This window comes from Myotis nattereri (assembly GCF_964212035.1).
Source record: "Myotis nattereri genome assembly, chromosome: 6".
NCBI classification, from domain to species: domain Eukaryota; kingdom Metazoa; phylum Chordata; class Mammalia; order Chiroptera; family Vespertilionidae; genus Myotis; species Myotis nattereri.
This window is the reverse complement of record NC_138081.1, coordinates 99,268,038-99,295,588: the sequence shown is the minus strand read 5'-3', so window position 1 is coordinate 99,295,588 and position 27,551 is coordinate 99,268,038. Positions and strand designations below refer to the sequence as shown.

At 65.0% G+C, this 27,551-nt stretch overlaps 2 protein-coding genes across 2 annotated transcripts; one reads left to right on the top strand and one right to left on the bottom strand.

The window, feature by feature from the left end:
* Nucleotides 1-3,378: 3,378 nt before the first annotated feature.
* On the top strand, nt 3,379-4,323 carry GPR31 (G protein-coupled receptor 31; the record flags this gene model as incomplete). Its single annotated transcript, XM_081094928.1, has 1 exon — nt 3,379-4,323. The coding sequence occupies one exon, from the start codon at nt 3,379-3,381 to the stop codon at nt 4,321-4,323; it is 945 nt and encodes a 314-aa protein (XP_080951054.1).
* An 8,326-nt stretch (nt 4,324-12,649) lies between these two features.
* On the bottom strand, nt 12,650-26,631 carry CCR6 (C-C motif chemokine receptor 6). The gene is made up of 3 exons (XM_081093603.1): nt 26,379-26,631; nt 14,163-14,233; nt 12,650-14,066 (listed from the first exon to the last, which is right to left on the bottom strand). The coding sequence occupies exons 2-3, from the start codon at nt 14,169-14,171 to the stop codon at nt 12,972-12,974; spliced, it is 1,104 nt and encodes a 367-aa protein (XP_080949729.1). The 5' UTR covers nt 14,172-14,233; nt 26,379-26,631; the 3' UTR covers nt 12,650-12,971.
* Between the last annotated feature and the right edge of the window lie 920 nt (nt 26,632-27,551).

The window sequence follows — 27,551 nt, the reverse complement described above, 5'->3', positions numbered from 1 at the left end:
CTCCACACACAGATGCTCCACACGGAAGCTCCACACAGGGATGCTCCACACAGGGATGCTCCACACACAGATGCTCCACACACGGATGCTCCACACGGATGCTCCACACACGGATGCTCCACACGGATGCTCCACACAGATGCTCCACACATGGATGCTCCACACACAGATGCTCCACACGGAAGCTCCACACAGGGATGCTCCACACAGGGATGCTCCACACACAGATGCTCCACACACGGATGCTCCACACGGATGCTCCACACGGATGCCCCACACGGATGCTCCACACACGGATGCTCCACACAGAAGCTCCACACAGGGATGCTCCACACAGGGATGCTCCACACGGATGCTCCACACGGACGCTCCACACACAGATGCTCCACACACGGATGCTCCACACACAGATGCTCCACACACGGATGCTCCACACGGATGCCCCACACGGATGCTCCACACGGACCGCCTGCCGGGACGGCCGATCCCTCCTCCCCTGGCTGGTGCCGACCTGTGCCCGTCTCTATAATAAAACACACCGTGAACATGACTGCGTGTAGCGGGCTCCCTGAGCCCCTTGGGCCTCTCAGACCGGGACCTGGTGTCCGGAGGGGCGAGTGGGGGAGGGTCCTCCCTGCAAACTTCCCCGAGCTCAGGAGAACCTCAGAGTACGCAGCCGATCATGACAAACTCTCCCTTCCGGCCATTCTTAGATGTAAAAGCAAACTGGGAAGGGAAATTAATGGAATCAAATGTGTGTGGGGGTTTAGAGCAACGATTCCAGGCGCTTGGGGGACTTTCTTACAAGAGGAAGAGGCAGCTGAACCCGCGTGGCTGAGACGGGTGATGTGCGGGTTGGGAAGCAGCTGAGCAGCGCAGCCTGGGTCCGGTGGGACCTGGGCCGGGAGGTCCTGCTCCCCCTCCCGGCCCGCGGCCTGGAGCAAACGGCCAGCCTCTCTGTTCTCCCCTTCCTACCCCAACGACAGCCTAACTGTGCCCGCTTCACCCCCCGCCGCCGGGTCCTGCAGCCACTCGGCGAGCACACGCCACAGCCATGCACCCGGCACGTGCTCCCCGGGCGGGTGCCCTGCTCTGCCCCCAGGTGACGGGCGGGCGCACGCGTTTACCTGCTTCCCCGACTCAGTGCGGCCGGTGGACACAGAATTACAACCAAAGTCCACCTCACTCCAAAGCCCAAATCAGGCTGAACAGGACCAAGGTGAGTTGGGGTCAGCTGGGGGCCGGGACCAAGGTGAGTTGGGGTCAGCTGGGGGCCGGGACCAAGGTGAGTTGGGGTCAGCTGGGGGCCGGGACCAAGGTGAGTTGGGGTCAGCTGGGGGTCGGGACCAAGGTGAGTTGGGGTCAGCTGGGGGCCGGGACCAAGGTGAGTTGGGGTCAGCTGGGGGCCGGGACCAAGGTGAGTTTGAGTCGGGACCAAGGTGAGTTGGGGTCAGCTGGGGGCCGGGACCAAGGTGAGTTGGGGTCAGCTGGGGGTCGGGACCAAGGTGAGTTGGGGTCAGCTGGGGGCCGGGACCAAGGTGAGTTGGGGTCAGCTGGGGGTCGGGACCAAGGTGAGTTGGGGCCAGCTGGGGGTCGGGACCAAGGTGAGTTGGGGTCAGCTGGGGGCCGGGACCAAGGTGAGTTGGGGTCAGCTGGGGGTCGGGACCAAGGTGAGTTGGGGTCAGCTGGGGGTCGGGACCAAGGTGAGTTGGGGTCAGCTGGGGGCCGGGACCAAGGTGAGTTGGGGCCAGCTGGGGGTCGGGACCAAGGTGAGTTGGGGTCAGCTGGGGGTCGGGACCAAGGTGAGTTGGGGTCAGCTGGGGGCCGGGACCAAGGTGAGTTGGGGTCAGCTGGGGGCCGGGACCAAGGTGAGTTGGGGTCAGCTGGGGGTCGGGACCAAGGTGAGTTGGGGTCAGCTGGGGGCCGGGACCAAGGTGAGTTTGAGTCGGGACCAAGGTGAGTTGGGGTCAGCTGGGGGCCGGGACCAAGGTGAGTTGGGGTCAGCTGGGGGTCGGGACCAAGGTGAGTTGGGGTCAGCTGGGGGCCGGGACCAAGGTGAGTTGGGGTCAGCTGGGGGTCGGGACCAAGGTGAGTTGGGGCCAGCTGGGGGTCGGGACCAAGGTGAGTTGGGGTCAGCTGGGGGCCGGGACCAAGGTGAGTTGGGGCCAGCTGGGGGTCGGGACCAAGGTGAGTTGGGGTCAGCTGGGGGTCGGGACCAAGGTGAGTTGGGATCAGCTGGGGGCCGGGACCAAGGTGAGTTGGGGTCAGCTGGGGGCCGGGACCAAGGTGAGTTGGGGTCAGCTGGGGGTCGGGACCAAGGTGAGTTGGGGTCAGCTGGGGGTCGGGACCAAGGTGAGTTGGGGTCAGCTGGGGGTCGGGACCAAGGTGAGTTGGGGTCAGCTGGGGGCCGGGACCAAGGTGAGTTGGGGTCAGCTGGGGGCCGGGACCAAGGTGAGTTGGGGTCAGCTGGGGGTCGGGACCAAGGTGAGTTGGGGTCAGCTGGGGGTCGGGACCAAGGTGAGTTGGGGTCAGCTGGGGGTCGGGACCAAGGTGAGTTGGGGTCAGCTGGGGGTCGGGACCAAGGTGAGTTGGGGTCAGCTGGGGGCCGGGACCAAGGTGAGTTTGGGTCGGGACCAAGGTGAGTTGGGGTCAGCTGGGGGCCGGGACCAAGGTGAGTTGGGGTCAGCTGGGGGCCGGGACCAAGGTGAGTTGGGGTCAGCTGGGGGTCGGGACCAAGGTGAGTTGGGGTCAGCTGGGGGCCGGGACCAAGGTGAGTTGGGGTCAGCTGGGGGCGGGGACCAAGGTGAGTTGGCTTCTTTTACTTTCACATTCTCTCGGGGCTGGACTAGGAAAGAACACGAAATATGCAGCCAGAGAAAAGAAAGAGTGGTGAGTGCTTTTCTGGCTCCAGCTCCAAGCGAACGTGAAAGTAAAACAAGCGGAGGTGGGAGCCGGGCCTGACCACCGGGAACCGAGCGGGCGCAGTGGGCTCCGGCTCCCAGGCAGCACGCTCCCCTAGAGCCCAGCCTTTCATTCTAAAAAGACAGAGAAGGGTCCACGCACCTGGCTCCCCGGTGCCGGGCAGCTGAGGACGGAGCAGGCCCCGGCGGCCTCGGGCAGCAGCTGGACCTCATGGGGGGGGGTGACCACAAGTTCCCCTTCTTCAGGCAAAACAAAACCGAAGCAGACGCGGGGGTTTTGCTCCGGCCGTTCCCAGGCCGGTTTCGGTTTGCCCCTGACTCGCCGGCGCTGCCTCAGCGCTTTTCTTGCCGAGAAAATGCAGAAGCTGGAGCTCCCGCAGGAGAGGCTTCCCTTCCCCTCGGCGAGAGCATCCCCCGGGCTGACTGTCCGCGCTGGGAGCCTCCGCGGACGCGGGCCATGCCGCCAGCTAACTGCTCGGAGCACAGCGTCGGGGCGGAGGCGGCGGTGGCCTCGCTGCTGGCGCTGGAGTGCGGGCTGGGCCTGCTGGGCAACGCCGTGGCCCTGTGGACGCTCCTCTTCCGCCTGAAGGCGTGGAAGCCGCCCGCCGTCTACCTGGTCAGCCTGGTCCTGGCGGACCTGCTGCTGACCCTCTGCCTGCCCTTCCTGGCCGCCTTCTTCCTGCGGCACAAGACCTGCGGCCTCGGCCGCGCGCCCTGCCGGGCCCTGTTCTTCCTGTGGCCCCTGGGCCGCGGGGCGGGCGTGGCCTTCCTCACGGCGGTGGCCGTGGACCGCTACTTCCGCGTGGTCCACCCGCGGCTCAGGGTCAACCTCCTGTCCCCTCGGGCGGCCTGGGGGGTCTCGGGCCTGGTCTGGCTCCTGGTGGCCGTGCTCAACCACCAGAGCCTGCTCGTGCCCGAGGCCGAGTGCCCGGCGTCGGACCCCAGCACGGGCAGCCCCTCCGGCCGCGCCTGGCAGGAGGCGCTGTCCTTCGCCCAGTTCATCCTGCCCTTCGGCCTCGTCCTGTTCTGCAACGCGGCGATCATCCGGGCCCTGCGGGGGCGGCTCCGGGCGCCGGGCAAGCAGCCCAAGCTGCAGCGGGCCCGGGCGCTGCTGGCCGCCGTCGTGGTTCTGTTTGTGCTCTGCTTCCTGCCCAGCTTCCTGGCCCACGCGGCGCTGGCCGTGTGCCGGGGCGTGGGCGGCTGCGGGGCCCGCCGGGCGCTGGTGCTCGCGGCCGACGTGGCCAGCAGCCTGACCGGCCTGCAGAGCGTGCTGAACCCCGTGGTGTACTGCTTCTCGAACCCCGCGTTCCGGCACTCCTACCGCAAGGTCTTCCTCAGCCTCCGGGGCCGAGGGCCGGGCACCCAGGCCCCAACCTGTGACCTCAGGGACTCGGACTCCTGAGCACGGCCCGCCCCGGGCTTGTGGGACCCCCGCCCTGGCTCCTGGGCGCCCCGGGACCTTTGTCAGGATCTGGGCGAAGAGAAACCTCGAGACTGCGCTGCAAGGAGAGGCCACAGTCGTCAGCAAAACGGACGTTCTTCTTCGTCTTGTGCGCCAGCACTTCCTTCGGCTGCTACACAAAACGGCCGCAGATCAGACAGGACGCGGGGCCTCCCGGTCCCTGTGTGCGTGGCTGCCGTGACATGGCCACACCGCAGCCCCCCAGGGCTGTCCAGGCGGCCCCTGTGGGGGAGGAGCCGGAGGCCCTGTCAATCTCACTCCCTCTCGTCTCCGTGAGTCACTCTCCTCTTGGCTTGTTGGTAAATGCAAGTGTGTGCGCTTCCCGCCTGCTGCGCAGGCGCACGGGGTGGTGGGCCTGGCGGGCCAGGGCGGGCTGGGGTGGGAGGTCTGCACCCAGCAGGCTGGGCACCGGTCGGTCCAGGTTCATGCTCGTTGCTTTGTCTGCACGACTGTCCGTTACGTCAGAGACAGCCCAGCGCCCTGGTCATTGTAACAAACTCTTTCTCACTAAATGTCTCGCAATCCCTCCGGAACAGTGCTCTAAATGTGAATTTGCAAATGCCTTTAACCCTCCGCGGTGCTGGGGGCCCCGGGCGGGAGCCGGGCTGAGGGGCCAGGGCTGTGGAGGGGGATCCCACTCGATGCCATGCAGGACAGGGCAGAGGGCGCCCGGGGGCCTGCAGGGAAGGTGGGCGGCTGCACCCAGCCCTGGCCACGCGGGCAGCGGCCGCATCGCCTCACGTCATTCCTCTCAAAGGACGGCCCTAACATGTAGCTCAGGATGGTGACGAAAAGGTGTGGGAGTCGCCTTCCTGACCCCTCACCTCATTCCCTGCTCAAACCTGGACGTGGGGTCCCCACAGGGACTCAGCCACGTGCTCAGCGGAGGCGCAGGGGCTGCTTTGTAATGATGGGGTCCCCGCGGCCACACCTGGCGGCTGCTCACCTGGCCGCCTCCCCAGCGGCCTCCGCGGGAGCCAGGCCTGCGTTGCCCACAGAGAGAGCATTGCCTTCCCGAGGGTGGTCCCGTGACCCGTGTAACATTTAAGGCTGGAACCCACGGTGTCGGGCAATAGAAATGGCACAACCACTGCCTTCGGACCTGCCTGCCCACGGGGAGGGGGGACGGAGGTCCTGATCAGACCTGACCTTGACGCCTGACCCCGGAGAAGAACGGGCTCAGGGTCCTGGGGCCTGGTTCCCACCGCAGCGCCAAGGCTGCCCCGACTCCTCCCTCCCAGGTGCACAGACTCTCAGGGCTGAGGGAGAGCGAGCGGGCGCAGACAGGAAGGCCGGTACCCCCCCCCCGCCCCCCGCGGGGCGTCCAGGGCTGTGCTCCCTTTCGCTGAAAGCACCGCCCCTGGTTCCCCCCGGAGCTCCCCGCTCTGCAGCCTCAGGTGCTGCCTGGAAAAGCCACCCTTTCACATCGACATCCCCACGTCCCTAAACTCCCCCCGGGCAATTCAAAGGGACCTACATTTTCATTGGTTTCAGAGAGGAAGGGGGAGGGAGAGGGAGGGAGAGAGAAGCATCCGTGATGAGAGAGAATCATGGACCGGTGCCTCCTGCACGCCCCCCACTGGGGATGGAGCCCGCAGCCCGGGCTTGTGCCCTTGGCTGGGACTCGAACCCGGGACCCTTCAGTCCGTAGGCCACCCTCCATCCACACAGGCTTCTTTCCTGGGTTACCCGGTCGTCTCTCCGGTGACGTTTCCTAACCGCTTCCCTGCCCAGGGACACTGACCGCGGTCACAGGCCACCTGACCCCACAGCTGCCCACTCGGCCCAGGTGGGCAGAGCTGCCCAGGCACAGGTGCCTCCCAGACACGGCCCCTCCGCCCTCCCGTGACCCCAGGAGGCTGCAGCTGCCCCCCCCCCCCGCCCCCCGCCAGCTCACATGTCAGCCGGGCAAATGGGGACGTCACATCCCAGTGCGGCTGCCTCTCGGGGTCTCGCTGCCTGTTTCGTGGGCAGAGCCGGCGGCCCTCCTCCTGCTCGGCCCTGAGCCAGCTCAGCGCGGCCGGTGGGGACCTGCAGCTTCTAGAAAACACGGGCCTCAGCCAACCGGGTTCCAACGCGGGGCCTGGAGTCGCCTCCCGACTGTCCACGTGCAGCCAGGGCCGAGGCCGGGTCAGTGGCCGCGGTCGGGGCCTTGGGGTCCACGCCCTGCTCTGTCCCTTCCCAGCTCCGTGACCCGAAACACATCACCACGCCTCTCGGCCTGTCCTCTACCGTGACACGGGGGTGATGCAGGCCAGCGGGGAGCGTGTGGGGCTGAACACGGCACCGGCTGGGGGGCTGAGCACAGCGCCTGCCCGTCGAACGCAGCCAGCGGCTGTCACTTTGCTGGTGCAAGTGATCAGCGTGTGCTCGTATCTTTGCTGACGTCCCAGCCGGACGGGGGCTCCTTAGGGACCTACTTTTCCCTACGCACCCTCTATGCCAGGGGTGGGCAAACTTTTTGACTCGAGGGCCACAATGGGTTCTTAAACTGGACTCAGAAGAAGGAGCTGGGGCCATGTTTCCCGACGTTGCCACGTTAACACAGCTGCTGGTGAAGGCGCAGAGGGGAGAGCAAGAGAACCCTCCGCTCTTTTGGCTCCGCGGGCGGATAGAACAGCCGAACGGGCCGGATCCGGCCCACGGGCCGTAGTTTGCCCACGGCTGGTCTATGCAGAGCCTGGTGGGGAGCCCGTGAGCCCGACAGGGAGCCCGTGAGACGGGTGGAGAGAAATCTGCTCCACGGGTGTCTGTGACTGTTTTCTCCTGCAAACCCTTTGAGACCTTCATAAGGATTCTGTCCCATCAAGTTTAATTCCACACGTGTGTGCGGCGGGACCAGAGCTCAGACACGAGGGCCAGGCTCGCGAGTGCCCGTCTGAGGGGGTCTTCGGTGCCTGGTCCCCGCGCCCGCGGACGCCTGCAGCTCTGCGCCCAGACACTTCCTCCTTAAACAGGCGGCGGAACGAGATGCTCACCCTCCTCCGAATGGTTTCCTCTGAGCAAGGAAATGGCTCGAAAGGGAAGTGAGGCGGACGGTGGACGACGGGCCTCCGACCACAGCTCTGCCTCCCCAGCGAGCCTCAGCCTCCTTGCTGCTGGGTGCCCTCTGGACAGCAGGTGCCAGGCCCTGCCCCTGAGCCCCAGCCCTCGGCACCGCCCAGATCCCGGCCCATCCCAGCCCTCGGCACCGCCCAACCCCTGAGCCCCAGCCCTCAGCACCGCCCAGATCCCGGCCCATCCCCAGCTCTTGACACTGGCCAGATCCTGGCCCATCTGCAGCCCTCAGGGCCCCGGATCCCCAGCCCTCGGCACTGCCTGGGTGCAGGGCCATGTGCAGCTGCCGGTTGGACGGGAGTCAGGGGGAGGCAGGGCCGTCGCTGACCGAGCTCGTGGAGGAGGCTCTCCCCGACAGAAAGGCCACACTGCTGAGTGTCCACCCCCAGTGGGCTGTCGGCCTCGGCAGGTGTCTCCACCCCCCACCCCCATCCGTCACGCCGCCCAGACCAGAGGCAGGAACGATTCCCCACGAACCCTGACTCACCCACACCCACAGCCCCTCCGTCGTCCTCACCATCAGGGAGACAAGCTCCCAAAGACCCAGAATTTAGAAAGTTAGAGAGAGGAGATGCCTTACCTTTAGAGCACTGGTTCTTAACCTTCCTAATGCTGCGACCCTTCAGTACAGCTCCTCATGGTGTGGTGACCCCCAATTTCATTGTTACAAATTGAACGTAATTAAAGCACAGTGATTAATTACAAAAACAATATGTAATTATAGATGTGTTTTCCGATGGTCTTAGGCGACCCCTGTGAAAGGGTCGTTCAACCCCCAAAGGGGTCCCGACCCACAGGTTGAGAACCGCTGCTTTAAAGCTTCAGAAAGTTCCTAGCAAGTAGATTTATCTCATCTTTTATTTTTTTTAAATACATTTTTATTGATTTTAGAGAAAGGACGGGAGAGGAAGAGAGAGAGAGAGAGAGAGAGAGAGAGAGAGAGAGAGAGAGAGAGAAACATCAATGATAAGGGAGAATCATTGATCAGCAGACTCCTGCACGACACACACTGGGGATCAAGCCTGCAACCAAACAATGTGTCCTGACCGGGAATTGAACCCTGACCTCATGGTTTATGGGATGATGCTCAGCCAATGAGCCACACTGGCCGGGCAATTATATCTCATCTTTGAAAGTAAAATCTCTTTTTTATTAGTTATCATGCCCTTAAAATTGTGTCCTAAAATAGGCACCTAAAGATATAGAGAGAGACCTTATTTCCCAAATCATATACATATACATACATTCATAAAAACACGCATGTGCTGTAAACAAAACAAACACGGAAGCAAACACACAAAAACACAGGCAGTCACGTGGCAAAAGCCACGAAGGAGCCGGCCTCCCGTTAGGTGAGTATTAAAGGCAATGAGAGTGAATTGCAGCCCGATTTTTGAACTTAATTACTCCAAGGGTTTTATTCCAATTTCCAGAGGACACAGTAGAAGATTGTATTGAAGTTCTCGCACTGCCACCCGGCCACTTGGCCACGTGGGGTTGGGGAGCCTGTGGCTGAGGGAGCACTCCTGCGGGGGCGGCCTGCGGCCAGCAGAGGGCAGCGGCGCCCCGTCGAGGAGGCAGGCGGCCCGCGGGCAGGTCCCCTTCCGGGCTGCGGCTCCGAAGAGAGGAATGAGGTCCCCAGTGATGCCAGCACGCGCAGCAGGATGCCCGCCGCCTCGTCTCCCCGCGTAACAGGTTCGGGAAAAGGTCCCCAAACATCACCTGGAATTCAGGAACCCAGTTAGTCCCCAACACCAGCAGAAGCTGAAGCTTATGAAATCCTGGCTCTGGCCCTGACCAGTTTAGCTCAGTGGATAGAGCATCAGCCCGTGGACTGTAAGGTCCCAGGTTCGATTCCAGTCAAGGGCATGTACCTGGGTTGCGGGCACATCCCCAGTGCGAGGTGTGCAGGAGGCAGCTGATCGATGTTTCTCTCTCATCGATGTTTCTAACTGCCTATTCCTCTCCCTTCCTCTCTGTAAAAAATCAATAAAATATATTTTAAAAAAATTACTGGCTCTGTCTGGTCAGGTGGCTCCGCGGTTGAGCATCGACCTATGAACCAGGAGGTCAGGGTTCGATTCCTGGTCAGGGCACGTGCCCGGGTTGTGGGCTCCATCCCCAGTGTGGGGTGAGCAGGAGGCAAGCAGATCAATGACTCTCTCTCTTCCTAATGTTTCTCTCTCTCTCTCCCTCTCCCTTCCTCTGAAATCAATAAAATAGATTAAAATAATAATAAATAAATTCCAAATGTAGTCTGAAAACTCTGACTGACGGGGTCCGGGGACTGTGGGGTGCCCGGCAAGTCACGGGGGGAGGCCCAGCCACGGTGCCGGTCGGGGCTCTGGGGGCCCATCCTGCTGGCCTGTCTCCCTGGCCCTCCTCTGGCCTCGTCCCAGACGCCTCAGCGGAGGCCCCGGCGGCTTGTGTTCTCACACATTTAGTGCAGCTGAACTGGCTCCTGAGACCCTCAGTCCGTTCTCCCCGAGGCGAGGGGTGCGGCCCCCGCCTTCCCCTCCCGCGCCCGGGGGACCCCGCTGCTCTGGGCATGAGGACGCAGGGTACCCGGCGGAAGGCATTCCTCGGTGACGGCAGGAGCCAGGCAGCCTCTGGGCCCCTGAGATCGGCCTGGGGCCCAGCCCCCTGCTGACCGTCTGGATGGCCTGCCTGACCCCGAGGCAGCAGAGAGGCCGAGGGGCAGGAGAGATGCCGCTGCCACCTTATCCCACACGGACGAAGGGCACAGGGCACAGGGCACAGGGCACAGGGCGTGTGCCGATGCCCACGCTGACAACCCCGCTGTTTCTGAGAAAGTGACTGCATTGGAAACGGGGTGGTAAAGGGAGATTAAGGCGGGGGAGGTCTGTGGGGTGGCCCTAACCCAGCCCGCCTGGGTCCTCTAAGGAGCGGAGACGGGATTTGGGAGCACAGACGGCCGGCTGTGGCCATGTGAGGCCCCGGAGGGGAGCCGTCTGCCCACCAGGAGTGAGGTTCCCGGGAACACCCACCTGCCCAGGCCCGGGTCTCGGACCCCGGCCTCTCATCCCGGCAGCCCCAGCGAAGGGTGCCCGGGCACGGAAGCCCACACGCATGCCCATGGCCAGGGTCTCTGTGCCGACACCCACGGACGCCGGGGACGTGCACACATCCCCACACGTTTTTAAGATCTGAAAATGGACCTTTCAGGCCTCCCTTGCACACCAGCCTGTCCGGCCTCAGGAGCAAATGGGCGAGCAGTTTGCACGATACCGCGGTGCCTCTGACCGAGGTGTGCCGCTGACAGGGTAACACTCCTGCCTGCATTCCCACCCCCGCTGAGGTTTGTGGGTGAAAAGTCTCCTTTGTCCAGAAAGAACCGATGGGGAACCTCTGAGCCACTTTGTAGCAGGAACCAAGAAAACCGTCCCTGGTCACACAGACAGACGTGATTGCTCACACGCGTGTGACGCCATGAGTGTGCGTGTGTGTGCGGCTACTCCACTAACGACAGGCCGAGGTGTGACGCCCTCCCGGCGAGTGTGTTCTCACAGGTGCCGATGGCCATTCGCGGACGTGGCGGAAGCCGGTGCGGAGACGAAGGCAGACGCGGAGCCTGAATGTCGGTGGCGGGAGGACAGGACTGGCAGGGCCAGCCCGAGCACTTCCTGTGGGAGAAGCCCACGCCGCTCGTGCCCGCGGGTGTGGGCGCTGGGTGTCGCCAAACGCGGTGGGCGGGCCTGACCCACCTGATGCCCGCGCAGCGAGGACGCAGACGCCACTCGGCGAAGCAAAGCACTCAGGGCATTTGAAAACATCTTTATTCATTGCGGCTGAGTGGGGAAGGGCTGCTGCTTAGGGAGGTGAGCCTCCGCCGGGGACTCCGATCACGCAGAAGTGCCCATCTCCAAGTGCCAGGCACCCGGCGTCTCCGTGCCACCTGGGGTCCTGTCCGTGCCAGGCACCTGAAAGAGGCCGCTGGGGGCCTCTCCCTCGCTTTGATACCTGGAGGCGACTGCCAACGGCACACCGAGGCTGCAAGACCGTCTCTACGTCACACGCAAACCAGTTCCGTTTTGCAAAGCCAACGCCATGTTTTAAATGCAAACTTAAGCCCGGCCGGCGTGGCTCCGTGGTTGAGCGTCGACCTGTGAACCAGGAGGTGATGGTTTGACTCCGGGTCAGGGCTCAGGCCCGGGTTGTGGGCTCGGTCCCCAACAGGGGGCGTGCAGGAGGCAGCCGATCAGTGATTCTCTCTCATCGTTGATGTTTCCCTCTCTCCCTTCTTCTCTGAAATCAATTTAAAATTTTTTTAAAAAACTAGTGGCTTTAAAAAAGTTTTTAATGAAACGCAGACTCAAGTCCTGAGATGTCACTTTGAATCTCACGCAGAGACGCAGGTCACGCCGGTGAGAGCGAGAGAACGCTTAGAGGACACGCCCGTCCCGTCCGCACCGCACGCACAGCCTCCGGGCACCCTGTCAGCGTGTCCCCAGCGCGGCTGTCCTTCGGGACGCGCTGAGCTTTCTCCTCTTGTGCTCCTACCTGTGCACGGCCCTTCCAAACACGAGTTCCAGGAACTTTCTAGAAGCTGAGAGAGTGGAGGAAACCTGATTGCTAGTGGACCGCTGACTCGGGAAAACCTCCCCAGCGTCCACAGCAGAGCCCGGAGGCACAGGGCCTGCGAGGGACGGAGCCTCCTCCTGGCCCGTTCCCACCCAAAGGGGCAGAGTCCCTGCGTGTTTCCTCGGCAGTGTCCTTGTTTTTAAGTATTTTTATTTTTTAAAAATGTAACACCTCACACTGTAAGCGGCACGGCCCCTCCGTTTCACTCTGACCTCTGAACGGAACTTAGGACGCCCCGGCCCCGGCCCCGGCCCCGGACACTCGGCTGGCGGCTCCCAGCGGGGCCACTTCCAGGGAAGCACAGCGAACGCCCGCTTTCCATGCCCCTCACAGCCCGAGGCGCCTGATCCGTGTGACGACGTCTCTGGTGCTCGCCCAGCACCTTGTCCGCCCGTCTGTCCGCAGCGATTCCGGCTGCGCTCGGGCTGGTTCCCCTGCTGCCCCCACGCAGCTCGGCCCGCCCTCGGCCCGCCCTCGGCCTGCCCTCGGCCCGCCGCCTCCAGGGCGTCGCTGCCGCTCCGGCCTCCCTGGCGCCCGGCGGGCATCGGCTGGATGGAGTGTTTGACCAGAATGCGTGGCACCAGGGCTTTTATTCATTTTTGTTTTTCTGTCTTGGTTTTTCAAACCGTGTGATTGTTTTGCTCTGACTGAAGGAGCGGTGGTCTAGGGCCGGTTCACGAATATTTCCCTGGGGCTCCCGTTGGTCAGCCCTGCCCTGAAATGCACGCGGCCTGGAGCCTGCCTCGAGGATGCCGGCCGTCAGAGGCGGCAGGATCAGAGTTCCTGGTGGAGGAAATTTGGAAACCGCTACCTGCATGAGCCCCCCCCTCCCCCCCCCGCCCCAGATGTCCACAGCCCAAGGCCGCCGCGGTCCCCGTCCCTGGGGAAGACACCGCGCCCACTCCCACGAGGATGGCACCCGGGGCGGGTCACATGGTGAAGGAGGACGGGTTGTCGTTGTCCGCGGTCTCGCTGATCTGCCGGGAGGAGAAGGCCTCCGAGTGCAGCCGGGCGCAGGCCAGGCCGGGCGCGCGCCGCCGCCCCACGCACAGCAGGTCCTTGGCGATCTTCAGGAAGTAGCTCCGGAACTTCTGGCCCACGAAGGCGTAGAGCACGGGGTTGAGGCAGCAGTGCAGGAAGGCCAGCACCTCGGTGCCCGTCTCCAGGTAGCCCAGCGCCCTCTCGCCCTGGCAGGACCGGCCCACCTTGCCCAGCTTCACGGCCGTCACCAGCAGCACCACGTTGTGAGGGACCTGACAGGCCAGGAACACGAGGACCACGGCGACGATCACGCGGATGGCCTTGTGCCGCTTGGAGTTCTGGGCCTGCAGCAGGGTCCTGACGATGAACAGGTAGCAGAACGTCATGAACAGCAGGGGGAGGAAGAAGCCCGACAGCAGCTGCAGGCCCAGCAGCAGCAGCTTCCAGCGGAGGGGCTCGGAGACCCCCAGGTACCGGGCCTCGCACACCTCCCGGCCCTGCAGCCGGTACTTCTGGTAGAAGATGAAGGTCCCCGTGGAGATGAGGATGGACAGGGCCCACACGGCCAGGCAGATGGCGCGGTGGTGCGCCCGCATCCGGGCGCGCAGGCGGAAGGACCGTGTGGCCTGCACGATGGCCACGTAGCGGTCCAGGCTGATGCAGGCGAGCAGCAGCATCCCGCAGTGGAAGTTGACGGCGTAGACGCCGCGCACCAGCTTGCACAGGGCGCCGCTGAAGCCCCACTGGCCCGTGGCGTGCGTCGCCGCCGAGAAGGGCAGGGTCAGCACGAACAGGATGTCGGCCAGGGCCATGTTCAGGAGGTACACGTCGGTCATGGACTTGGCCTTCTTGTAGAACGCGAAGGTGAGCACCACCAAGACGTTGCCCAGGAGGCCGAAGACACAGATCAAGGAGTAAGTGATGGGCACGAAGAGCCGGGAGAAGTCGCGGACGTCCTGCAGGACGCACGGGCCGGTGGGGTCCGCAGCGTAGTCCGCCGTGGCGTTGTAGTCGTCGTAGGCGTCCGGGTAGCTCCCTGACTCCTGGGAACGGGCGGAGGGAGAGTTAGCTGCCGGGCAGTTTTCAAGGAGCCACAGTGAACGGAACGTGTGCTCCCAGCCAACACCCGGGGCACTCACCTCACTCATGGTGCCGCCGGTTCCCGCCGAGCCGTGGGCCCGCCCACGGGGGTGACAGGAGAGGAGGGACCCTGGGCAGGAAAGGAAGCAAAAGACACGGGAGTTAAGACAAGTATTCTGGGAGGGCCAGACAGTCCAGGGCATCGCCCGCCCTGCCAGGACAGGAGGGCACACAGGTGCACCACACAAACACGCCAGCAGGGGGCAGCACCTCTCCTGGGAGGCCAGACAGAAGGCTCAGGCTCGACAGGTCACAGGGTCTCAGCCACAATACTTTTTTTTTAAAAAAAAAAATAGGTTTTCATTTACTTTTTTAGAGAGAGAGGACGGGAGAGGGAGAGAGAGATAGAAACATCAATGGGAGAGAATCATGGACCGGCCTCCTCCTGCACGCCCCTCCACCCCCCGCACTGGGGTTCGAGCCCAAAACCGGGGCATGTACCCTGACCGGGAATCGAACTGTGACCTCTTGGTTTATGGGTCCATGCTCAACCCCTGAGCCACGCCAGCCGGCTCTGCCACACGACTTGGAAGTGGTTGTGGACAGTCACACGCACGAGTGGGCTGGCCCAGACGTGGCCCGTGGGCTGCGACCTGCCGGTTCCTGATCCACAGGGTGAACTCGGAAGATGCCAGCAAACCGCAGACTCTGATCTTTACAAAACCCCTCAGGCCAAACCCAGCAGAAGCGCAGGCAACCAGGCCCCCTGGCGAGCTTTGTGCAGAGGAATCGGTCCGAGAACTGACAGCTCGCAGGGCTAGCCTGCAAAGCGCTCGCGGCGCAGCTCAGGGTGCTCACGCGCCGCACATGAGAGCTGGCCATGGGGTTTCTTTAAACTGAACGTGAGGGCCGTCCTCAGGATATGCTGACAGCCTGCATGGCCGGGAAAGGCAGCAGGAATACGTACATCGACACTAGAGGCCGGGGCACGAATTTGTGCACCAGTGGGGTCCCGTGGCCTGGCCTGAGGGATCCAGGATTCCGAGGGACCCCACCGGTGCACCATCCGGGCCAAGGAGGGACGCGGGAGGTTGGCCAGCCGGGGAGGGGCCGTGGGCGGGCTCCAGGGTGTGTCTGGCCCATCTCGCTCAGTCCCGATTGGCTGGACCACAGCAGCAAGCTCACCTACCAGAACGTCTGCCCCCTGGTGGTCAGTGCACGTCATAGTGAGCAGTTGAGTGATACTAAAAGCCTAATATGCTAAGTGTCCGGTCGTTTGGTTGGCTGTTCAACCAATCGAAGTGTAATATGCTAATGATATGCTAAGGCCACTCAACTGCTCGCTATGACATGCACTGACCACCAGGGGGCAGACGCTCAAGGTAGGAGCCTCTCCCGCCTCCACAGCAGCACTAAGGATGTCCAGCTGAAGGCTCCTGGGCTGCAGGCCAGGCTGAGGGATCCCCCACCAAGTGCACGGATTTCATGCACCAGGCCTCTAGTGTGTGAGTGTGTGTGTGTGTGTGTGTGTGTGTGTGTGTGTGTGTGTCTCCAATGCTCACACTTCTTAACAGCCACTCATCTGCCAGGCAGACATGGCACGACCCTCAGAACTCGCCCGTGGAGGAGGTTCAGAGGGCGTGATTGTAAAAGGCTCGTGGACAGACCCGCTTGGTGGTGGGGAACGCAGCGAGGGCGACAGGGAGGGGCACGCCTGCGGGAAGTGGGCTCGGAGCACTGGGTGTCCGCCACCAGCCCCCCACCCACCTGTTAGAGCGCTCGCCGAGCTGCAAGGTGCTGGGGAAGCCAGGAGGGGGCGCCGCGCGGAGCCTGGCTCCAGAGGTCCACCAGGAGGTGAGTGAGGGCGGGACTGTCTGGGAGTGAAGGAGACTCCATCCCGAGACAAAACCGGGAGGAAGGGGCTTTGCTCCTTCGTGCCCATCCTCCGCCTTCCGCTGTGTCCTCATCCTGCCTTCCTCTCGCACATGCCCCCCCCCCAACCCCCGCTCAACCCCTGGCCTGGAGTTCTCCCTGCCACTCACTCGTTCTCATCCTCTCGCCGAGCCCCTGCCGTGTGGCCAGGAAAGGTCAGGAGGGAGACACGGTCGAGGCAGGTGGCGGGTGCCTGGCAGGGACACGGCTCCCACCTGCCAGTCCGTCCTCACCTGCAGCCAGTGTGTGTCCGCGTGTGAGGAGGGAGCCTGACGGGTTCCTGCGCGTGTGCCCCCCCGCTCTGTCCCTCGAACGCACGATGGGTGGCCTCACCCCTCCCTCCTGTTGCCGGGAGCTGGCACCTGCAGGCACCTGTGGCCGCCTCCCTATCGTGGCTCGAGGCAGGGGGCCTGGGGGAGGCGGGCGGGGCGGGTGGGCCTGCGGGCCGGGGAGGGGCCTGCGGGAGGTGGGGCCGCGGGAGTTGCTGGTCAGCGCTCCGAGGTGAGGGTGTCTGTTTAATCCCCTCTGATTCCTACTTTGATTAGGATTTCAGGACTCAGCACAGGGACCCTGGCGTGTGACTCCGTGCTGCTTGGGGACGGTGGCCGGGACCCGCGGGGTTCAAAGGGCACACACCTGCGGACAAGGCCCAGTCCGCGCATGTGGCTGAGAATCTCGCAGCCCAGACCGCAGCCCGTCCGTGTGTTCCCGGCACCTGCCGCTGCTGGAGGTGATTCACCGGCCCAGGCCACTGTGTCACCACAAACATCCCGTGGACCATTTCAGGGAAGCGGTGTGGGTGACACATGCCACCACGACACGTCAGGGGGCCTGCACACGCCTGCTCACGTGAACCGCCCAGCTCAGCTCTTTGGAGAAACACTGTTTCTGTCCTGAAGATTGTGGCGGAGGGGGAGGCGTGCCCTGGGGTAGGTGAGTTTGGGAAACGCTGAGGGTTTCCTCTTCCTGGACGTTTAGCAGAGCCGAGGCCAGTGCCCTGAGAGCTGTGCTCGAGGGTGGCCCGTCCCTCCCCGCCCAGAGCTGCCGGGACACGGGACAGCCGGACCGGGACAGCCGGGACACAGGACAGCCGGACCGGGACAGCCGGGACACGGGACAGCCGGGACACGGGACAGCCGGACCGAGACAGCCAGGACACGGGACAGCCGGGACACGGGACAGCCGGACCGGGACAGCCGGGACACAGGACAGCCGGACCGAGACAGCCAGGACACGGGACAGCCGGGACACGGGACAGCCGGACCGGGACAGCCGGGACATGGGACAGCCGGACCGGGACAGCCGGGACACGGGACAGCCGGGACACGGGACAGCCTGGACACGGGACAGCCAGACCGGGGCTGCTCAGGACCCACTCGGTGCCACGCCAGGAGCACAGGTGCCGGCGCTCAGGCAGCAGCTGGCCTCCTGCAGGTCCCTCCCCCGCTGCACCCCGCGGCTCTCCCTTCCCGCACACAGGCCACACTGGCCCTTCCTGGGACTGCAGGTCGGGCTGGAGAGCAAGTCCACGCAGCACCCGAGCGAAACGCAGGCCGGCGGCCGGCGGCCAGGCCTCTGCCCTTCGACTCAACGTTGCCGACTGTGCTGCCACACGTGGAAAGTGTTACTTGGAGAAACACTCGGCGTTACTTAGAGTCACATGTTACAATATTAACGTACACTTTGCAATAAAATAATGTGGCTTCCTGGTCCCGTTTTTGTTTAGGCAGCACGAGCAAAACACATCTCAGACACTAGCAGCGAAAAGAAGGTGCCCTACAAACCAGAGCGTCGGCCCTGGCCGGTGTGCTCAGTGGATAGCGCGTCGGCCTGGGCACTGAAGGGTCCCAGGTTCGATTCTGGTCAAGGGCATGTACCTCGGTTGTGGGCACATCCCCAGTAGGAGGTGTGCAGGAGGCAGCTGACGGCTGTTTCTCTCTCATCGATGTTTCTAACTCTCTATCCCTCTCTGTAAAATCCAATAGAATATATATTTAAAAAACAAAAACAAAAAAACAGAGCCAGGCAGGGAGCCACGGAGGGGATGGCGTCCACAGCAGCTCCCGGAGAGCCAGGCGGTGCCGGCCTTCCACACCCACACGCCCACACCCACACGCCCACACCCATCGCAGAGACCTCAGCGCCTCCTCAGAAACCGCTGCTCGACGCGGAGGCTTTGGGCGTCTCTGGCCTCATCAGGTGCCCAGGACAGGTGGGCCGCACTGGCGTCCCAGCCGGTATCGGGCAGCAGACAGTGAGCCCACAGGGAGTAGTGGCCGGTCCCGGTGGGGCCAGGGGAGGGGCAGCGAGATCCCAGAGCAGAGGAGGCTGGAGAGGCGGGGAGGCCGACGGGCCCTCCGATCGTTGGGCCACTGGCCAGGGCAGACTTACCCAAGACAATTGACGCGGGAAAGCGTCGTGCGTGACAGCATCGAGAGACTGCCAGCCAGGAAAACTGCTAACAGTTTAACTCAAACAAATCTAGTCACAAGGTTAAGTTCGTTAAAATTAAATCAAAGCGGAGACTTAAAATCTGTGCTTATTTTCATAAATAGGGAAGCCTGCAGGGCAAGGGACAAGACTGGGAAAGAATATGAGTTATGCGCACGTGTGTTGTACATCAATCGATGCACGCATGTGCAGTGTGCATGTGTTTGTGTGGATTGTGCATGTCCCATGTGTGCCTGTGTGTGCATGTGTGTGCATGTGTGTGCATGCGTGTGTGCATACATTCTAAGTGCATCCTGGACACCGGGAACCACTGCTCTTCACCGTGGTCTCGAACCTCGCACCCCCCCTGAGGTGGGCAGTGCACCGCCTTGTAGCCAGGACACCATCCCCTCCGAGAGACCGAGGGCTCCTGCCATCCCCACCCACCTCCTGTGCCCAAGGGCCTCCGGGGGCTGCGAGGCGCCCGAGACCTTGTACGGAGCGCAGTTTAAACCCTGGCTCTGAGGCCGGGCCCCCGGCCGCCGCCTGTGCTCGGGGAGCGTGTGCTTTCTCGACGCCTCTGAGCCGGGCTCGGCCGCGGCCGTTTTTAGACCCGGCGGCGGGGCTGAAACTCGCTGCTTCCTTCTGCTTTTGGGTGAGTGCGGCCGCGGCCAGAAGGTGTTTTCCGCGACTTGGGTCGAGGGCTGTGTGCTCTCTCTCTTTTTCCTGCTGGTTCCTTCGGCTCCTTCGGATGCTGCTTTTGCAAGTTCTTTTTCATTTACAGAAACCATCTGTGTGACCCTCTCAGAGTCGCGCTAACTCGGACATTGCGTCTATCTCCACAGCACGAGCCCCCGGCCTGCACTTCTGCCCCCACAGGCGTGGGGGACGCTGCCAGGCTCTCAGGGGTCATCATTGTGTAGCTTCACGGCCGCAGGTGCTGGCGCCTCGTTGGGGCACCTGCGTGTGAGCAGAGCTGCTCCTGGATCACTGAGCCTAGAACACGCCCACCGATCGGCTGGTCCACAGCCTCCCCGAGGAGCCCCTTCCCCCTGGTGCCCGCCACGCCCCCCCCCCAGGCGGGCTCCGTGCCTGGCGGTGAACAGGGCACCGTTCGCATCGCCCCAACATCTCCGAGCTCAGCTGTCAGCTTGGCCAACTCTGCGCTCAGCTGAATAGAGACCGCGCGTCCCTCCAGAAGCAGGGCCCGGACCACCGGGCTCCGGGGAGGGCGAAGCGGACGGAGCAGTCCCCGTCCTCCCAGGCGTGGCCTTGGGCACAGGACGGAGGTCGCTGAGACCAGAGGCCCACGTCTGTCGCGGGCGTTTGCCGATGCGCACGGTCGGCCGCCGCACCCGGAGCCGGAGTGAGCGGTTCTGTCTCGGGTCCCTCAGACCAGGGGCAGCGCGCGGAGGCCAGGAGGCCGGAAAGGACAGGCCCGGTCGCCCGCTTACCTTAGCGACGCCGCGATCCGCAGGGCGTTCCGGCCACGCGCCCGGCGACGCTCCAGGCTCCCACGTCGGCCGCCCGGACTGAGAACAGGACGGGGCTCCTGGTCATTGAGGGAACCTCGGGGCGAGACTGACATTGGCCCGAGCACAGACCACTTCCTACTTAGAAGCAACGCCCATCTGCCCAAATGCAGATGTTAACCATCTGCAACCCGGAGGGGGTAGCCTAGTCATGTGACTCCGGCAGAGCCAGGAGTGGGGGCCTGGGGGGCCCGCCCTTCCCCCCAAGTGTCCTGTCAGCAGGGGCACCTGGCGGGCTGTCTGGGCGGCGAGGAAGCGCTGAGCCGAGGCCACCCGAGCTGGTCCCCGACCCTCCCCACACCGCGCCCTCCTCCTGCGCTGGAGACGGGACAGTCCCAGCCTCGGCGCCCGGGGGCGGGCGGGGCGGCTCAGACAGCACCTGCGCGGCTCTGAGTGCACAGCTCCCTGAGGGCGGCCACCGTGTCACAGCAGGTGTCCCTCCCGCAGGCTGTGGCCTAGAATGCTGCAGCGTCCATGTCGGACACAGTCACGTCACAATACACACGCACGCACACACACACGCACACGCACATGCACACGCACACGCACATGCAGACACATGCACACGCACACACACGCACACGCAAGCCCCAAAGCGGGGACTTGGTCCCCCTATGGCACCCCCGGTGGGGGAGCAGCTGCTGGAGCCCCCCGGGCACCGTGCTCAGGGCCAGGCCTCCAAGAACTGTCAGCGGAAAGACGGTGGAGGAGAGGCTTTGCCACAGAGCAGCGTGTGGCTGGGACAGGCCCGGAAACACCGAAAGTGTCACCACCGAGGGACCAGCGACCGAGACGCCAGCTTTCACTGCTCAGGCCACTGCCCTTCCCGCCGGGGACCGGTGTTCACACGCCGCCCCCCTCCTCCCTCCCTCCCACGGGCCCAGCCCGGCCGCCCCCACGCCTGCCAAGCACAGGTGCGGCGTCCCCTGTCGCTGCTCTGGGCCCGGTGACCACAGCGGGCCTTTCCAGGCAGACCCACGGCCACCCCGCACCGGCCGCCCCGCACCTGCCGCCCCCGCACCGGCCACCCCGCACCGGCCGCCCCCACACCGGCCGCCCCCGCACCGGCCACCCCGCACCGGCCGCCCCGCACCGGCCGCCCCGCACCGGCCGCCCCCACACCGGCCGCCCCCGCACCGGCCACCCCGCACCGGCCGCCCCCGCACCGGCCGCCCCCGCACCGGCCGCCCCGCACCGGCCGCCCCCGCACCGGCCGCCCCGCACCGGCCACCCCGCACCGGCCGCCCCGCACTGGCCGCGGGTCCCCATCTGCCCTCCCTGGCCCCTGTCTGGCTTAGGGACTGTGGCCGGGACCTCCACCCTCCTCTGGGCTCCGGCCTGGGCTGAGGGTGGAGGCTGCCAGCAGGGGTGCCGCCAGGGATGCGGGGGGAGGAAGGGGTACACCACACAGTCCAGACCCCTCTCTCCCCGGCCCCCCAGCCCCCCTCCCATTTATTTAGCGTGACGGCGGGACGTGAGCCTGTGGCAGGAATGACGGCCCAGGAGGCGCTGCCCGAGAGAAGAGAAGCAGACGGGAGCGGCCCGCGAGCAGTTCTGTGTGGCCGCGTGGCGGAGGGCGGGCTGAGCGGCCCAGTGGCCGGTCCTCCCCTGGACGACCAGGGACCGGGGGCGGGGGGCTCAGAGGGGTGACCCCCTCCACCTGCGCCCTCGCTGCCGCCAGAGGGAGGGCCTCAGAGACGGGGAGAGGCTTCCAGCCCTGCCCTGCGCGCTGCTGTCCCTTCTACGCCTGAGGCTGCTGCTCTGGACTCACTGGCCTGCGCGGGGTCTGGAATGTTCTATGTCCCAATATTCCTTCTGTATTTCAAGGTGAAACCCCCCGTTATACAGCGATGGTTCAGTCACCACCCCGTGCTCCGCTCCCCACACGGCTCCACAGCGGGCAGCGCGCCTCGGCCTGAGGGACCCACACGGTGGGAGGGCCAGCACACGCGGGGCCAGGCCAGGCGGCCACACCGGGCTGCCCGGGGCTGCTGCTGGGAAGCCGCACTGGGACTGTGAGGGGCGGCTGGGCGGGGTGGCTCAGCCAGGAGACGCAGGAACCTGCCAGTGGGCAGGGGTGGAGGCCGCAGCGTGACCAAAGGGAAGTGGGGACACGGCCACACCGAGCAGGTGCGGGCTGGACGCGGGCGGCCGGGGCTGTGGCTGGCGGGCAGCAGGTTCACGGAACACGGGGAGACACAGGAGACAGACGAGGAGCGGCCAGGGCGTGGGGCGGGGGTCGCAGCCGTGGGCGGGCTGGCGGCAGGCTTCTCTGGGGGCCTGGGGGTGACATTTGGGGTTCCCCTTATTCTGCCTCACTAACCCCTGACAGGTCGGTGTCCTCACTGTGAAACTCAGAGGGAAAGCAACTTCCTCAACTCCACCCGCCTGGAGAGCCACGTCCCCGGCCCAGAAAGGTCACGGGGAAGGAGGAGGAGACGATGCCTGATTCCCGTCCCGACAGAACGGGGCCGCGGGGACTGGGGGCGCACCCTGGGCCTCTGCACAGGGGTCCACAGAGGGGCCGTCGAGGCCGGTCCACGGGGAAGGAGACGCGCTCCCTCCGAGGCTCACGGATGCGAGGGGACAGGGACGGTGTGAGTGGAGGCTCACGGATGCGAGGGGACAGGGACGGGGTGAGTGGAGGCTCACGGATGCGAGGGGACAGGGACGGTGTGCGTGGAGGCTCACGGATGCGAGGGGACAGGGACGGAGTGAGTGGAGGCTCACGGATGCGAGGGGACAGGGACGGTGTGCGTGGAGGCTCACGGATGCGAGGGGACAGGGACGGAGTGAGTGGAGGCTCACGGATGCGAGGGGACAGGGACGGTGTGCGTGGAGGCTCCTGATGCGACCTCAGAGCTGAGTCGGACACTTGTCCTTCAGGTTCCCTCCGGGCGGCTGCCCCTCATCGGCAGAGTGAGGACTGGAGGTTTGGGAGGACGCGTGTGCACGTTGGAGACGCCCCACGCGCATCGCCCACAGTGCTGGGCACCAGCAGCGGACGGTGATGGAGGCGACAGTGGGGGCGGCGGTGCCCGCGTGCTGTCCTGCGGGGCCTCCGCCCGGAGGCGGGGGAGCGTGTCCAGGTGGTGAGTCGGCCATGAAAGGGGCTGTCCCTTCGGCCAGTCCTACCCGAGGCCCCAGGTCAAGCTGTGACCCCGCCTCCCTGCGACGCTAGACGGGCCTCAGTGCGACCGGAATTTAAAAGTCAACGTGAAACTCGCCGGATGGGCGCTCCGAGGCAGCAGGGGGCTGAGTGGACACGATGGGGGGGCTGCGGGGGGGGAGCTGCTCTGTCCCATCTCCTGCCTCCCGGGCGCTGAACGCCGGGGCCACCGTGGGACCAAGCGGAGCCTCTAAGAGCAGCGACGGGCGGATTCCGGGGTCGCCTGTGTTCACGGCCGGAAACATACCCCTGCCAGCCCGTTCCTGGCCGTCCCCCCAGGGGCCCCAGGCCCCCCACTTCCTTCTCTCAGTTTCCAGAACGGAGAACACATTCTCTCGCCTCAGAGGCAGATACAGGAAATGGGAGGGGGGAGCCCTGCTCAGCACAGAAGCCAGGCCCCGGCGTCCGCGTGGCTGACCCCACCGGCTGCTGCATCAGTAAAACAGCTCCAGGCTCGAGCCCGCTCCCTCGTGGACGTGGCTCTCCCGGACCCACTGCGGCATCTCAGCCTCTCCCATGAGGCACGGCTGCCGTCACCAGAGCGGGGCGGAGGGGGGTGCCTCGCGGGTCAGCCCGTTTCAGGGGCGCAGGGGGGGCCTGAGCGCCCTGCCCCGCCCTGCCCCGCCCTGCCCCGCCCTGCGGAGCCCGCGGCTCACAGTGACAAGCAAGACCCAGAGACACGGGCGTGTTCCTTGCGCTCGGTCACACACACGAGCAGTGATTTGTAGTCACCAAAGTATCTGTTTACCTCCCGGAAAGCGATGTGAAAGCCGCACTCCGTGGGTGCTGGGGCCCACTGAGCGATGGCTGAGAGATAACCCACCGCGAATCCACGCGCCCCGTGACGGCAGGTTGGGGGGGGGCGGGGTGGCGAGCGGAGGGCCCGCCCGCTGACTCAGTGGCTCCCATGACCCAGATGTGGGTCCTTTCGTTCTGTGTCACGGGAGCCTGTGGCAGCGATAAAGGCGCCACAGGGATGCGGGTGTGAAGATGCGGCGGCAGCCACGGCGGGCGGCCCGGAGCCGGTTGACAACGCGCGGAGCACGGGCCTCCCTGGACGGCCCCCAGCCTGGAGGGGGGTCCACGCTGCCGGTGCACACAGACCCCTCCCGGGGGCGCGGGCCGCCGAGGCCCCGCTCAGAGACCGCCTTGGGCAGAAGGGCCTCGAAGGCCTCAGCAAAGTGCACGCCACTTCTAACCCCTAAGCTCATCCTCCCTTCGCCCCCAGCACCCGGGGTGCTTGGGCGTGGCCAGTAGGAGGGGCAGCGCCGGACACGGGTCCGCAACTCCGTCCAATGAGAAAGGTGCCAACCGACCTGCAGGGCCAAGGGCCTGGCCCACCCCAGTTCTAGGATCCCAGGCTGTGGTGCCCACTTGCCACGTGGGAGTCCACTGAGCCCAGGGCCACGGTCACAGGGCGGCCTGGCCCCTCCTCAGTCCCGGAGCTGCCCCCCCCCGCCCTCTCCCCCCTCTCTGCTGGTCGCCCTCACATCTCTCCCTCCTCCCCCCTCCCTCCCTCCCTCCTCCCTCCCTCCCTCCCCCCTCCCTCCCCCATCTCGGACCCTCTCCCCTCTCCCCTCTCCCCATCCTCCCCCTGCCTGTGCCACCTCCTCTCTCGCCCCACAGTGGGAAGGCTCCACCACGCGGAGGGTGTGGGGGAGCAGCCCCTGACGTGGGGTCCCCGTTAGCTGTCATGGGCCCTGAGCCCCGGCCCGCCCAGGCGCTCGCACACGTCAGGGGAGCAGAGCCAGGGAGCCGGCTCGTTCGTGGGACAGAGTCCCCGGGGCTCCTGCCACTGAGGCTGAGCATTGGCACGTTGGATCCTTTAAAACCGGAGCCGTGGCTGATGAAAAGCTTGCTCGGTCCCTCGCGGGCCTGCCTGCAGCCCGGTCACCACGGCACCAGCCCCCCACCCACCCAGGGCCGCAGACGCCGGCTGCTCGGGCTGCGTTCCTGCCCCAGGGAGCTCACTGCATCCACCTGTACGGGGCGGGGGGTCCCTTCCCAACGTCTGAGGGCGGGGCCTCCGTCCTGCCTGGGCTCCCCGAGACTGACCCCGGGCTGACCTCCTCCCCGCTCCCCTGGGCACTGGGAGCCCCCAGGAGAGGGGTCAGCACCTCGAGGTGTCCTTGAGCCCCCGCCCCCTGAAGCTCGGGGCCGTGCGGGCTTCGTGGGGTCCACGTGGCCGGTTCCTCTTTCTCGGTTTGTCCTCACGTCACAGACACAGACTCGGATCGGTGAGGGCGCGGGGGTGGGGGGGACGCGACTCCTAACCGGCCTGGTGCCTGCGCTGTGCCTGCGACAAGCCGCACACAGTGAGGTGTTACCTTCTAGCACTTTCACTTGCCAGACGGCGGTGTCGCCAGAACGTCCCGTGGACGCAGCCCGAGCATGAGCCGCGCAGAGAGCACAGCCGGGGGCATTTCCGTGGGATTCGCACCTTCGCTGAGCGGGCTCCTGGCCGTCCCCCCCGCCCCACATGGGTCCCCGCTGTCCGAGCCCGGCCTGTCCGCGGGGACCGGCCCACCCGCTCTGCTCACCCAGATGTGTCCCCCACCCCCAGCCATCACCTCCCTGTGTCCCGGGCACTCAGGCCGCGGCCCCTCGCACGATCGCAGGCGCCCCCACAGCGACCAGTGGGGCCGGGGACGTGTCGGCTGGGCTCCTGGACCTGCGCTCCCCCTTGTCGCCGAGCCTCACACAGACACCTGCTCCCAGCGGCTCGGCCCCCCGGGCGCCCTGTGAGCAGCGTCCCTACGGCTTCTCCCCCGCGGTCAGCCCGCCTCAGGCCACAGGGGCTGCAGGTCGGAGTTCATGGCTGCGTGAGGCAGGCCTGCAGGCCTCCCACGGGCTGGACTCACCCTCCACCCTCCACGCAGGTGGGCGACGCGTCCCTCTAACTGCTCACACCGCCTCCTGGGACTTCGGCCGGGTCCCATGGAACAGGCCCCCAGGGGTGAGCCCTGCCGCCCCCGGGACCCCAGGAGGCCCAGCAGAGAAGCATCAGCCGGTCGGGCTGGCGGCTGCCTCGGCCGCAGTCTGGCCTTCGCGGCCGCAGTCTGGCCTTCCCGGCCGCAGTCTGGCCTTCCCGGCCTCAGTCTGGCCTTCCCGGCCGCAGTCTGGCCTTCCCGGCCGCAGTCTGGCCTTCGCGGCGAAGCAGCAGGGAGAGGACAGGGGCCGCACCGCCAGGTCCCGGCGAAGCCCACACTCACCTTGGGAAGCAGGTGTCGTCACAGACGCGGCACCGAGCTCTCCTCCAGCTTCAGAGACAAAATCGTTAGGTTCTCTCCCCGAGGGTGGCCCCGGGTCCCCCTGGCTGCCGGGGTGGACGGTGTTGCCCGCAGGGCTCCTGGCCGGACGCCGCCCGCCTGCCCGACCGCCGTGAGCCTGCTGGTCCTGCGCCCACACGCTGGGCCGGGGAACTGCCTCGCCGCAGCGTCAGTGCCTCCACACGCTCTTCAGATCAGAGCGGGGCTCAGAGGCGGAGGAAGGAAGGCGGGTTTATGTAACTAGGTCACTCGATCATTTCAATTTCGATAGACATTTTTTTGTATGTTTCAGAATTATGCGTCTGTGGAATGTGTTTTTTTTTGCTGCTTCTTGGAAATTCCCAAATCACTAGAATGATAATGAGATTCTCTGAAAAGCTCCCCGTCTTCCCTAGCCCACTCGATCGCCAGCTCCCCCATTTCTAGTCCTTAAAGGGGCGAAAAGCCGGAGAGCGACCGGACTGGGGCTTTTGTAGGTGACAGAACAGGAGCCGAGCCACCGTCAGGCAGGCCCGCGACCCTGTGGAGGCCGAGCCGGCTGTGAGGGAGAAACGCGCATTTGGGGTCCGGCTGCTGCTTTCAGCAGCTGCGCAGCCGTGGCCACTGGAGTCAGCTGACCCCTCCAGGGGTGCTGAGCGAGTGTCCGGGGCCCCGGGCACCGTCTGCCTGGTTCGGGGAACAGCCCTGTGCTGTGAAGGACGCTGGGTCACCTCCGCCACCCAAGTCCCACATAAGCCCGAGCCAAGCTACAAAGGCCCCCAAGAAAAGTCCCACATTGGCCCTCGGCACAGCACCCCCACAGCTGCACACGTCTGTGGTTTGTCTCATGATCGGAAGCAGCGTTGTTGGTGCTCATCAACCCTGGTGATACCAATGAAAACGTACTTTTCACATCGATCATCTCATTTAACACCGACAGACGGTTCTGGTAAAACGTTTGCAGCTGAAAGGAAACGAGCACATGGAGAGGTGACGTCACTTGGCAGGGGTGCCTGGATCAGACAGGGGTGCCACCATGAGACCTTCCCCGCCCCCCCCCCCGCCCCCCGTTCATTTGTTCCTGCAGCAAAACTTACTGCGCACCTACTGTGCGCTGGGCACTTCTCTAGGCAAAAG